The following is a 13,656-nucleotide window of genomic DNA, read 5'->3' as shown; positions in this document are numbered from 1 at the left end:
TGTGTTAATTCTGAGCTTCATAACTTGATGATGCAGCACTTACAAAGTTGCTCCTTTGAGATACTCTGAATTAGAGAGTTGATATTAAGCCAGTAGAGATTTGAAGAGTTAAGGGATATGTACCACACACCGAGAAGTGTAGTTAACCAAAATTTAAGTCATGTAACAGAAATCGGTGTTTGCAAAGTGTGCCCCTTGAGACAGTTTTTTAAACTGATAACTTTATCATCTAAGTTAACTATGTGATAGAATTTTAAAATTGTAACATAAATTTAGTTGTAAAGTATGTAAATAAAGAATATTGGTAGACTAATTTCCCTGTTGTCAAGATTTAGAATTTCAGTATTAACTTTGTTTTGGCTTCTGTTTAAACCGAAAGAGGCATTATTTCCTAGCTTACCATTGATTCCTTGGTTTTCCTCTGTAAGAGCCTCTGAAACTTCTAAAAACTACCTTTCTCCTGTTCTTGTCAATCTTTAGGCCTTGAACCAGCTGTTTGAAAAAATCATGGCTTTAGACATTGATGAGCGCCACCTTCTGCGTCTGGGGCATGGAGAAGAGGAATTAGAGACAGAGAAAGATTTCAGCAGGTGAGAAAGGAGGTGTTAATGATAAACTCACTTGCATAAACATTGTAGCAAGGCGTATATTGACTGCACTCTACCTCCCGTGTAAATGAGCATCAATAAAACTTGTTTGACGAGTTTTACTTTGCTCATACTTTTGAATCCTAGTAACACAGGCTGCACTAGTTTTCAATACAGGGTTTAGTAATTTTTGTTATTACCCAGTGCAGAAACTGCTCCCTTGAGAATCTAAAGGGAGAATCAGGCAGTTGCTTCTTCACAACGGCTTGAATAAAAGTAGTAAATTATAATTTTTGGGCCCATATACCTTTTATACAATTAATCTGGGAGAGAAGTTAGAATAATAAAGGTAAGTTTTTGCAATTGCAATTTTTTTGTACTAATATGATATCACTTCTACTGTTATGGTGAATGTTACATTAATAAACATAACCATGAAATTAATCTTGCTGCTTTAATTCTTCAGATAAGCAACTTTGAGCCTCAGCAATATTTCATTGATAACATATTGAAATATGCATACATCAGGAAAGCTGTCAACTTTCTGTCAGTACAAAGACTTAAGAACTTTTTCTTCTAGATATTTGTATGTTTGTCATGCATTAGTCCAATTGACGTCAGTAGGATTAAACACATTCATAAGTGTAAGCAGGGTTATAATGGTCATGCTCTGGAAATATCTAAACTGTCCAGTACTGGATTATCATAGCAATACTTTGAAGCTGTAGTAAAAATATATATAATCACAGAAGCTACCCACATTTACATAGTTGAGTATCTAGCAAAATAAAAACCTTGTGATATTTTTTCTTTTCATTTGAATGCTTATAGTAAAATTATTCCAGAAATTTGGTAGCCAAAATCTTAGTGAAATGATGTCGTAGCAGGTATTTTTTCAGTAATATCCACAGGTTAGTATATTCTTTGAACAGTAGTGCTTATTATTAAAAGGAGTTTTGTTTGAGACACTCTGCATTGCTTCTTTTCATACTTTCTCAAGGTAACTCCAGACCTATGGGACATTACTGCAAACGCTATGGGTTCTGGCAGTTTAGGAGGGAGGGGTGAAGGCTGAGAAATATATTTGAAGGTGGGCTGCACTACTGTGAGAAGTTTGTTTCTCGTGTGCCTTATGTTTGTTTTTAGTTTTTTTCTGAGTTCATGTTTTTTCTGCATCAGGTTGCTTATGAGGGCACAACACTGCTTAAAGAATTTCTCCTGCTTGCAGGCTTTTTTGCACCCTCTGCAAGCACAGCAAAACGGGCTAGAGGATAGAAGAACATAAGGTAGAGAGGAGCTGATTAAACTGGTACTGTCACTGAAGCACAAAGGGAATCAGCTAAAGAAAATTTTTGTAGCAATGAGTGAATACATAAAAGAGGACATATGACTTGAATTATGAGAAATAAGGGGGAAGTGTGAGGGGGAAAAATCTCACAACTGGTTGCAGCCACTTGTAATTATAATGAATTAGAGTTGTTGGTGAAGAAAAAACTGTGTAGTATTTCAAGGATCTTAATTGTCATAGTTCCTGAGAATCTTGGATTTGCCAGTTGTTGCAGTATTGTGTTCAGTTGTGTCTTACTAAATTGAAATCTCCAGCTTTCATACTCTTCTATGTAAGACAACAGAACCTGTTGTGACAGGGATAGTGCCGGGTATTTTCTGTGCAGAAACCATATTTTATGTATAGTGAGTTTAATAAGAACTTGAAAGTTAGCCATTATTCACATTTGAGCTTTTAAGTATTTATGCATAAAAAAGTGCCCTGTTCCTCTCAGTTCTTTAATTCCATTCATTTATAACACTTTTAAATTAGTTTTCTTTTTCAGAAAATGTGCCCTGTTCCTCTCACTTTTTTAATTCCACCCATTTATAAGACTTTTAAATTAGTCTTCTTTTTCAGAAAATTTGATTCATTGATTTTTCTTCTTTTAATGCTTCTGGGATGGGAGGAGTCCATACAGTAAAGAATTTGATTCATAAAGGAAAAAAAATTTGCCTTGAATTGTGTGAGAGGAGGAAGAATGGAAGGAGTAGGTTACAAACTAATCATAACAAGTCATAGAAGCTATTCAACAGGCATGTAGGAGTACGGGATCTCCTATGAGTGAATGCATATCTGCCTGTTGTGGTGTGCTAAGATTTATTGCATGACATTTTGTTTATTGCCAAGGGAAGTAAGCCTTTTCTCATACTGAAACTTTGGGTATAGGTTTTGTTTATAATGCTCCATAGATTTGCTTGTATTTGTGTAACATATAATGTACTCTAGTTCCTAAACAGGATATGGGAAGTAATGCTTTTTGCTTCGCAGCTACCTTCATGAGAATGTATTGCTAACACTTAGGGAGCTTTTATTGAAGAGATAGGATAAAAATAGCTTTATCTACAGTACTGGTTCTTGCTTGGCTTTTTGAATTTTTAAGGCTCAACTGATAGAAATAGTAGACATTTAGCAAATTCTTGGGTTTTGGAACAGGGCTGGGGGCTTTTGTTGTGGGGTTGGGGTTTTTTGTGTTATCTCATGATATTTAAATAAAAAAAAATGAATTAAATACATTTAAATAAAAAAATTTGTTGTATTTAATCCATTTTTTAGGTATGGAAGAGTTAATTATGTGCTCGCTCGAAGACTTGAACTTCTACGAGAAGTTGGGCGGTTGCAAGAGAGTCTTGGAGTCCCAGGAGATGTTTCTTACACTTGTGAAACAGCTGGACACTTTTTCTTATACCAAGTAAGGACTGAGATACTTTTATATGAAAAGTATGACCTAAATATGTTACAAAACACTTTGTAAAAACTGCAGTGAATTTTTCAGAGTTCAGTGTAAACACAAAATGCATTTTCCTTGTGGTTAACAATATAATAACAGCCAAAGTTAAAATTGCAACATGACTTGCTTGTATTGCTATTGTTTTAAATCCTGCCTGGTGACTCACCAATTGAAAGGCTAGCATTGCTGTTCTTCCTAACTGCTGGCAAAGATTCTAACATGAAGCTTCTCCTTCACATGGGAAAATCTGTGGACTGCTTTACTTTTTGAACAAGCATTAGAGCTTGATGATCCTGCTAGAAGGCTTTTCTGGCATTAACTGCCAATGTGAAATCAAATGTTTAGTGTACAAATTGGGGATTTTTCTTTTTTAATGTTGTATATCCCTCCTTTCCCCTCCACGTATTTTTCAGTGACAGAGTCTACATTAGCAATTAGTGTTGCATAAGAAGACTTTTAGAGTAATACTTAGTAGGATTAAGTGCCTATACTTTATATGCTTTTACAGATGTTACTCTGGGCTAGCTTTAGTGTGGGCCTTACCATTGAATGGACATCAGGTGCTGAAGGGTGCTGGGAGCACTGCTAGAGCTTATCTTCTGGTTCATTTTCCTCCTAAGTGAATCCCACTTGCTATTTAAACTAAAGTACTGTAGGTAGAGATAATAAAGACATTACTTCTGTACTGGACTTACATGGCAAGGTTTTTGTAGCAAGTGGCTGCAGGTATGATCTCTGAGAAAAGGCCAGGGAGTGCCCTGTACTGGGCAACAGACCCACCACTGGCCAAAGATGAGCCCATCAGCAACACTGGTGGTGCCTCTGTGAAAACCCCTTTGAGAACAGGTCAAAAGCCACTCTGCAGCAGCTAAGGGCAGAGAGGTGAGTGTGAGAAATAACCCCACACACCCTGATCAGAAGGAAAAGAGGGGGCAGAAGGTGCTCAAGGCTCCAGTGCAGAGGTTCTGACGTAGCCCATGGAGAAGACTGTAGCAAAGGAGGTTGTCTTTCCTACAGCCCATAGAGGACTGTCTCAGAGCAGATATCCACAATGCAGCCTATGGAGTACCCCATGCTGAGCAGGTGGATATACCCTGAAGGAAGCTGCAGGCTGTTGAAATTCCAGACAGGAGCAGGGGAGAAGTCCAAGGAGGAAGGTGTGGCAGAGATGTGGTGTTACGAACTTGAGTGACAGCACAATTCTTTCTGTGCTGCTCAGGGTGGGGAGGAGGTAGAAAAATTGAGAGTGAAGGAGTGAACTTGAGCTCAGAAGAAGAGGAAGTGGAGAAGAAATGTGGGTTTGGTTTTGTTGCTCACCATCTTACTCTGTTTTTAATCAGCAACGAAAGGAAAGTTTTCTGTGAATCAAGGCTGTTTTGCCTATAATGCTGCTTGCTTAGCAATCTCCCTGTCTTTATCTCAACCCATAAACTTTGCCATATTTTATCTGCCTGTCCTGTTGAGAAGGAGGAATCAGAGATGCTCACTGTTGAGGGTGGGAGTCTGGCTGCCAGCCAAGCTCAAACGACCACAACTTCAAAAATATCATCCTGACACAAGGTCAAATGCTAATTTAGATACACTTTAGTTTTGTGATACTTTTTTTTAATGCTATGTGTGAAAGCCTACACATTGCCAAAAATTTGATGATATAAAATCACATCAGTATGACACTTTTTTTTGCCATAGGTAATGTCTCGTTGGGAAGAGTATATCAGCAAAGTGAAAGTTAAAGGTGGAAAATTGCCAGATGTTGCAGATGTCTCCAGTTTCTTTCCTTTTCACCAGTATTTTGCAAATGCTCCTCAACCAGTTTTCAAAGGCAAATCCTATGAAGAAGATATGGAAATTGCTGAAGGGTGTTTTAGACATATTAAGAAAATATTCACTCAGCTTGAGGTAAGACATGTAACTGTTAAAGGTAAATGGCTCTGGCTAATCCTATAGAAAAATTTTACGTGGTTCCAAAATTCTCATTTGCCCAACATCCAAGAAGAAATGTTTATCTCTAGGCAGCTTCATCAGCCTGCAAGGTGAGAATTCCCACCTTTGAGTAATGTAGGTATGTTTCATGATAGGGACGAGGGTCTAATCTCTTTTAATTTGATTTTGGGAAGCAGCCATTCTGCATGTTCCATTTTCACTGATTAGGTTGCTAGGATTGGTATGCCTGTCACTGCTCCTCTGATCCTCACAGGGTCTTTGTATTTTCACTGAATTGCCTTTAATCATATAACCGAGAAGTAACTTAAACAGATTATCTTCTATTTTTGCCAGAATTGCTTGAGAGGCTTTTCAAAGTTAGGGTAAAGGTGATTTTTTTATAATTTAGTCTTGCTAATACTAAATTTGTTGTGATATTATGATTCAGTAAGGTAGGAAGCAAAATTTTGGGGGATTCTGAGAGGCTTCCTCAGAATTAATTTGTATATGAACACAGATTGACAGGATTCTTTGACAGATTTTTAAAAGATTGATTTTTGAAACATGCAAAACCTGGAAACCACAATGAATTATTCAGATTAGATTGTTAACAGTAGATACCTTTGTAACTTCCTTGTTTAATTATATTGAGAAGTTGGCCAGATAGTTTGAGTGGATACATTTTTATAAGCTATTTTTTTTGGTATTCTGAGTTTCAAGATTTTTCTTTTTTCCTCCATAGGAATTCAGAGCATTTGAACTTCTCCGCAGTGGCCTAGATAGATCCAAATACCTGTTGGTGAAAGAAGCAAAAATCATTGCCATGACTTGTACTCATGCTGCTCTGAAACGACGTGACTTGGTTGAATTAGGCTTCAAAGTAATTATTATACTACTGTTACTATGCTACTTAATTTAGATGTTGGACCCCCCTCCGGCCTGTATATACCTTTTTATCTGCCCTAAATCTAGGCAGCTAGATTATTTTGAGTTGCATTTTTTTACCAGTTTCAATATGTAATTTTACTGAAGAAAATTATAACTTCTGAATGATGAAATAATTTTTTAAGTTTTTATTTATGGCAAATGCTTAATAGTGCATTAAAAAAAGTTTTCCATGTTAAGTGATGAACAGCAGTGATAGGAGTAATAAAATAGAGGGAGAATTCAGAAGAAAAGCATGACCTTTAGAACCTTAAAAACTAAAATATTAACCTTTTGAGGAAAAAGAACCATGATCCAACGCTGTTTTCAGTCTGCAGTGGTAACTATAACTATTAATTTGGTGCAGACTCTTTTTTCTGATGAAAACCAGACACCAGCAATTTTTCAGTATTATTTTTCACGGGTAATACACTGTATTGAATCACAAAATGGCTCGTCTTCAGCTTCAGTGCAAAGGTACCAAATTAGTTTGCTCCACTGCAGAAAGCTTTCTGTTGCATAGCAGAAGGGAAACATGTAATGTAATTCAGTCATGGATTCCTTTTAGATGTAAGCCCTGATTGGTATGGGTAGATCTGCCATTGAGATGGCAGGAATTCATCCATTTGGCAATACTGATATTTTGTCTATTCCTGCTGTAACTGTTCCACCAATCAAAAACTGAATGAATAATGGTAGGCTGAATACATTAATTTATATTATGGACATATCTTTACTTTTTTTTCCTCAGTATGACAACATCTTAATGGAAGAATCTGCTCAGATCCTGGAGATAGAAACCTTTATACCTCTCCTGTTGCAGGTTAGGCTTGAAACATAAAACGTATTTCAGAAAAATGATAAATAAGAAGTCTGTGTTCTTGAAAAATGCTGGATATTAAAATGGAAAATACCTTGTGCAGAAAGTAACCCAGAACTGATATTTGTTACTTGAGTGGTCAGTAAGAACTTTCACATTGATTACAAAATTATTTTATTTAGTGAAATAAGCATCTTACAGGTTTTCAAAAATACTTGAATGAACACTGAATAACCAGTTACATCAGGCTGGTGAGAGAAAATAAGTGTAAAATAAGCGTATATGAAAAATGCAGCAACTGAAGAGTCTGTGTAATTAAAGCAGACCATTTCACTAGAGAGGCATATTCTGGGGTATATTCCATTATTTAAATGAGCCATCCAAATGGTCTTTGAAAATTGAGTGGGTTTCTTTTAACAAAACCTAAAGATCTAGGCTTCCAGAGTAGCAGCACTTGATTTCTTCACTTGCCATTGAGAGAGAATTTTTTAAAAACCGTGTTGTTTGGTGAGCTCTTTGTCCAAGATCGAAATTGCTGCCAAGAGCAGAACAAATATATAGAGTGCTTGGACTTTTCCAAAGCAGTAAACTTTTGGGAGGGGGTAAAGAAAAAAGAAAATTCTTTTTCATGCTGATAAAAATAATGTCCATCCTTTTAATTTCTTACCAAGGCATTTTCAGGCTTCATGGGTTGGACAGTCCACAGTTTGGTTTTCTTTCCTTGCTGTCTGATCAGAGACAGCTTCAGAGCTTTTCCATTTAAAGTGGCAAGAAAAAGAACTTTAGGTTCTGTCTTGAATAGTGCTCCCATCAGGAAAGGGAAATATCACAGGAGTGTGTTAGAAATGAGGATCTGGCAAGTGGAAATCTTTAGGAGTCTTAATTCCTGGATAATGGTGCCCACACAATCTGTTCCTTCCTTGTTCCTTTATTACAATGTTTTCTCATGAGGTCTGTCAGTATCTAATATAGGTACACAAAGGATAGTGCAGAACTGGAAGGAGATGTACCAAATGTACTGAAGATAATTCAGTCCAAGAGCCAAGATGAGAATTAGTTAGAGGCATATCCTGGTCATGGAAGAGGCCATGTGAGAATTACAGAGGTAAAGAGGTGAAGGACATGAACTACAGAGACTTGAAAGGCTGGTTTAGTTTGTGCCTCAGACATATGAGCACATAAACTGTTTCAGGTGGTGTTCAGGTGCTTCAGTCGTCATTCAGATGCTTTATATTCACTGTCTTAAAATCCAGAAAATAAAGGTCAAAGGACAATTCTAGGATAATATTACCAGGGTTTTTTTATTTCTCTAATGTCTATAATTGTAGTTCTTCTTTTTGTCTTCTGACAATGTGTTACTTTTCACCTTTAAACAGTGTAATACGATAATTATCCTGATACTTTTCTCCTAACTTTAGTTGATGAAGATGCCTGTTGTTTCATAAATAAAAAGACTTTATTTACAATTCTGTTCCCTGATTGGAAAGAAGCTGATACTCTTTTAAATGACTGCAGTTCAGTGTAACTTTAAAACAAGTGTTGAAATTTAGGGAATTAAACAAATGCAGTCAATTTAACTACTAATGCGTTTTAATTGAGTGCCTGGGTTATATTGTACTAGTTACGACAGTGTAATTGTTTAATTCTAGAACCCCCAGGATGGATTCAGTCGTTTGAAGCGGTGGATTATGATTGGTGACCATCATCAGTTGCCACCAGTCATTAAGAACATGGCTTTTCAAAAATACTCCAACATGGAGCAGTCTCTTTTTACACGGTTTGTTCGTGTTGGAGTTCCAACCGTTGATCTGGATGCACAAGGAAGAGCAAGAGCAAGGTGAGACAGCACATTCCATGTCTAGCTTGTAAAAAAAATGCCAGGTTAAAAATGGAAAGAGTGCACATATAATTTGGAAACTTTGTCTTTTATAGGTAATACAAAAGTAGCCAAATTGGAAGTTAGTTGTTTTGTTCCTTTTGTTTCAGCTTAGACTAAAAAGGCAGATTTTACTTTGCTGAAATGCAATGAGATTTATTTCTTTGTAGTTATTTTTATATAGTAGAACTCTGCTGTTGCATGAGTACTTCAATGAAAATTGTATTTAAAGGAATTTAATAGTTGTAAGTGTGGGGTTTTTTACAACCAAAAGTTATTTGCAGAAGCTTCCTTTTCTAAACTAAAATTTAATATATTCTAGGTTAAATAAAAATTCGATTTATTTAGCATTGAATATATAATATTTCCCTTAAAGTTTGTAAAAGGGTGCTTTTCTTGTAGTATTTCAGTGGAGCTGCATCTTTGATTGGAGACATCCAGGTTGTCCACACAAAAGCGTAAATCCTTTCTCTTTAATAAAGGAGATACTGCATCTCCGTAGTAAAATACTTTCTTTTTTAGCTATGTATTTATTTCACAGTGGTAATTTAAATATCAGATTTATTTATTGTGTAAATTGCATATTTGCAGTGTCATATTAAGAAAGAAAAAGAAAACCAAATAAGAGAAAATCACCCCATGTAGAATCTTGCTACTCTAAGTTTAGTTTTAAATCTTTATTTTAGGCGTAAAGTGTAGTGAACAATATGAAGGAGAACTTTATTTTTTCATATAGGAAATGTTGGGAGGGTAGAATATTATATTCTAGTCTTAGGAATGACAGTTCAATATGATTTTTAAAATGTAAATTGTAACTGAGCATGATTGTAAATGAAATTAATTTTGCCATCTACTATTTTGCAACATCTCAGTGAATTTTTAGTGATAAAATAGTAGAATTCCTTCGCTTTGCAAGTAATTTCTTGATCAGGGTTTTTTTCCATACATTCCTATACTTTGTCTTTTCTGATCTTAGGTAGTTTCCCCATGAATTATCTGGTCTGGACATTGTTGTTCATTTCTGAATGGGGCATTTTGTTGGTATTACTGTACCTATAAATACCAAAGTTGACTTAGAATTAGGTTGATTTTGGTTGTTTCTCTTCATATCTTATGTTAGTACATGGCAATACACAAAATAATTAATGAAATAAATTTCTTCTTACAGTAAGAAGCTTTGCAAATGTTAATACGGAAAATGCTTTTATTCTCTTACTCCTTCTGTTTTGTAGAGAAGCATTAATATTCCTTAAGTTTTGTTACCCATGAAAATTTCCACTAAAATTCTTTGCAAAATTTTACCCTGATGAAGTGGAACAGACTTAAGGCTGAGTGTGCCACACTGAAGTTAAACTTAAAGTCTGAGAATCAAACAAAATCATAACTTCAAAGTAGTATTGCTGAGTAGGTTGTGCAAGTATGTTCATTTATGTGTGTACAGGCTGCCCAGCAAAATGATTCTTTTCATTGAAAACCTACAGAAGCACTAATCTTGAAAGCAAGGGGTTGTGTGCATCTGGACTAACTTATTGGGGTTTGTCTCTGTTATTTTGAACAGTTTATGTAACCTCTACAACTGGCGTTACAAGAATCTGGGTAACTTGCCTCACGTGCAGCTTCTGCCAGAGTTCAGAACAGCCAATGCTGGGTTTCTGTATGACTTCCAGCTTATAAATGTAGAAGATTTCAATGGTGTAGGAGAGTCTGAACCCAATCCTTATTTCTATCAGGTAAGAGAAATATTACATCTATAATTCTGTTAGTCTCCATATGGCTTATTAGGTCATCCATGAAGACAGACTATCAAAACACAGTAAACTGATGTTTAGTTCATATTCTCAGACCACTGAGTCATGCATATGTGTGATTTTTTTACCTTCTTTTAATAAGTTTTGAATGTTGATAATGTATTGTGTTGTATTTTTTGCTCCGTGAATTACTTTGATATCTGTTTTCTCATTGTTATGGGAGGGATGAGATTTGGTGTGTAATTCATTACAAAATGTTGTTTTGACCTAAGGCAAATTAAAGTCCATTGCACTTCACCTGTTCTGCCATGATAGTGAGATAAAACGTAGCATTTTTCCTGGATATGAAGAGTCAAAAGTTTGCTCAGTGGCACTTATTTGAATTTGAGGAGTGACTGTATTGATTTGATCTATATGTAGGAATGCTAAAAGGCCCATTATAGCAGAATAAAACAGTACCGCAAGAAATATACATAAAGCAGAGAGACATTGAGGCTGAAGTAATTGCTAAAATACCCTTAATCTTGGAGTTTCTCAACTAAATTTTCAAATTAAGTCATTGGCAACAGACTCCATCTATTTCTCTTAAACTGGGTAAACATTTTAAACTTGTAATAAGATGCTTATATTTTCAGTCCTTTTATTTTTCTTGTCTTAAAAACAATGATGAAACAAACTGGTCCCTAGAATACCAAGTTTGGGTTTTGGAAAAGGTAGAAGCTGGAGCTGTGTGCAGGTTAAGGAGTTTAATTCAAACATGGAATGAACATCTTATATTTTGCTTAATATTATGAAAAGCAAACAATATACTTTAAGGTGATAATATTCATGTTTATTTTTTCCCTGTGAAGATCACTGAGATTTATGTTAATGTACTTTAAAAAAAAGGTGTGAAATATGTTCATAGGGGTTCCTCTCACTATATTCCAATACATATTATTGTGCTATTAGTGAAGAAAGCAATAGTGAGTCATAATCCACTTTATCCTGCTTCTAGATTAAGGACAACATTTTTTTGAGAGTTTCTTTTGTATTTGTATTTTAAACTGTAACTACGAGTAGTAAAAAGTTCTCCAGTGGAAGGTGAACAGCTGAAAGGAGTGTCTGATAATTGAGAGTATGAGCACCACTTTAGACCACTCTTTAGCTAAAGAAGATTTGGAACACTGATATGAGGTCACAGAACACATTTGTCATTACAGTACTGCTTTCATGTGCAAACTCTTTGAATACTTCCTACCGTTACTTTTTTTACTGTGATCTTGAGCATTGTGAGATATTTAACAGAGTATGTTTGTGGCATTATATGGTTTTTCATGAGATAAGAGATTGCTGCCATGTATAATTTCTCATTGTAAATTTGGGCTTTTCTTTCCAGACTTAAAGGGGATTAAAATTTGTAGAATAGCTTTACACCCACAGGTGTTTGTTATGCCTGGCAACTGCATTTTCCAAGTAATGCAGAGCCCACTTAGTAAGAAAAAATAAATGAGGCTGGTATGTCCAGCCCATTCAAACATACGCCAAGTGGGATAAAATTCCCAGTATAAATAGAGCAGGAGTAAATGTCAGCATTTGAGAATAACTTCTTAACGTGAAAGATAATTTTTGTTGACAGAAAATGGATTTAAGCAGGCTATGAATAACTTCGGTCTGGAAATAGAACAAAATTTCCTATAGCCAGAAGAGTGGTGCTTTGGACAGACTTATAAAGCAATGGCACAGAAAGAAAATTACAATGTACAAAATAACAGCTGGGTATTTGAAATTGAATAGGTATGGCCTGCAGTAGAAGTAACTGGATTTGATAATCCAGATGTCCGTCTCCTAATTTATACATGAAAGGACTTTATTTAGTCTAGTTCTTACTTTCAGTTTATTGGAGAGTGAGTCATTGCTGGTTTTTGGAGGGACTCTTTGGAACTCTTGAATAAATATTGCAAAGTTTCAATCAGTGTAGATATTTTCAGTAGCTCTCTGAAGAGGAATCAGAACAAAGTTATTAAACTGACTCGTGGTTCTTTTATTCTTTCAAAATGAAGTTAGCAAATAATCATCAGATCTAGAGAAATTTCAGCACTGAGATATTTTTTAGTGTCGCGGATGTTATTCTTTCTAACTGCAATTTGGGTAATGCTTTTTTGTCTTTTTTTTTCTTTTTTCCCCTTTTATCTTATTTTAAACTTAAGAATCTTGGTGAAGCAGAGTATGTTGTGGCAGTCTTCATGTATATGTGCCTACTTGGTTATCCTGCAGACAGGATAAGTATCCTGACAACATACAATGGACAGAAACACCTGATCCGTGATGTCATTAATCAGCGGTGTGGAAATAATCCACTGATTGGACGGCCAAATAAGGTGACTTTGAAAATATGAGTCATTGGAGTGTTTTTAAATTGTCATACTGTAAATCAGACTAATTTAATAGATTTGCAGCTACATGTGCAAGTATTCCCTGGTTAACCACACATTTGTGCACCTACATTCTAAGGAATTTCATAATTAGTGCTCTTGTTCCTGCCTGTTGGTAATTTGACAGAGTGGAGTCAATGAAGGTGAAAAGACCACAGGCTACGCGGCACAGAATAATGGTTTTCTTTGTCATTTATTTTATCCTCAAAAAAAACCACCAATCCCCAAAGCCACACCTTTAAGAAGATCCACCCAGAGTGGAAATCATTTGATAAAATGTATGATGGAAAATCTGATTAAACAAATAAAGAATATAGTTATAAGTCTTGTGCTAATTCTGTAGGTTAAAACTGTATGATAAAGGTAATGGCTTTCCATAATCGTTTGGTATTAACACCCCACTGCTAGCTGTCTGAATTTAAAAAAAGTGAAAGGAACAGTGTACAGTCAGACAAAAGCTCCCCCCAACATCTTCCAAAAAAACCCTGTGCTTTTTTGTTAGAGAACAGCTAAAACATTTAAAGCATTTTCTTTTGTCTTCTTGTTTACTGCATTCTCAGTCCAAAGTTGATGTTAAAATTTTGGTG

The 13,656-nt window shown here is 35.5% G+C and overlaps 1 protein-coding gene across 2 annotated transcripts in view; it reads left to right on the top strand.

The window, feature by feature from the left end:
• The window catches only part of AQR (aquarius intron-binding spliceosomal factor), a 50,784-nt gene that overhangs the window by 30,472 nt on the left and 6,656 nt on the right, over window positions 1–13,656 (top strand). For both annotated transcript variants that reach the window (XM_071558016.1, XM_071558017.1), the window contains 8 exons: window positions 481–590; window positions 3,190–3,325; window positions 5,054–5,263; window positions 6,030–6,167; window positions 6,963–7,034; window positions 8,681–8,868; window positions 10,466–10,637; window positions 12,845–13,015. In XM_071558016.1, coding sequence (XP_071414117.1) covers window positions 481–590; window positions 3,190–3,325; window positions 5,054–5,263; window positions 6,030–6,167; window positions 6,963–7,034; window positions 8,681–8,868; window positions 10,466–10,637; window positions 12,845–13,015 — 1,197 coding nt within the window. The remainder of the gene's footprint in view (window positions 1–480; window positions 591–3,189; window positions 3,326–5,053; window positions 5,264–6,029; window positions 6,168–6,962; window positions 7,035–8,680; window positions 8,869–10,465; window positions 10,638–12,844; window positions 13,016–13,656) is intronic.

Source organism: Pithys albifrons, chromosome 6 (genome assembly GCF_047495875.1).
Source record: "Pithys albifrons albifrons isolate INPA30051 chromosome 6, PitAlb_v1, whole genome shotgun sequence".
In the NCBI taxonomy this organism is placed as follows: Eukaryota; Metazoa; Chordata; class Aves; order Passeriformes; family Thamnophilidae; genus Pithys; species Pithys albifrons.
Note: the sequence above shows the minus strand (reverse complement) of the source record. Positions and strands in the feature narration are given on the sequence as shown.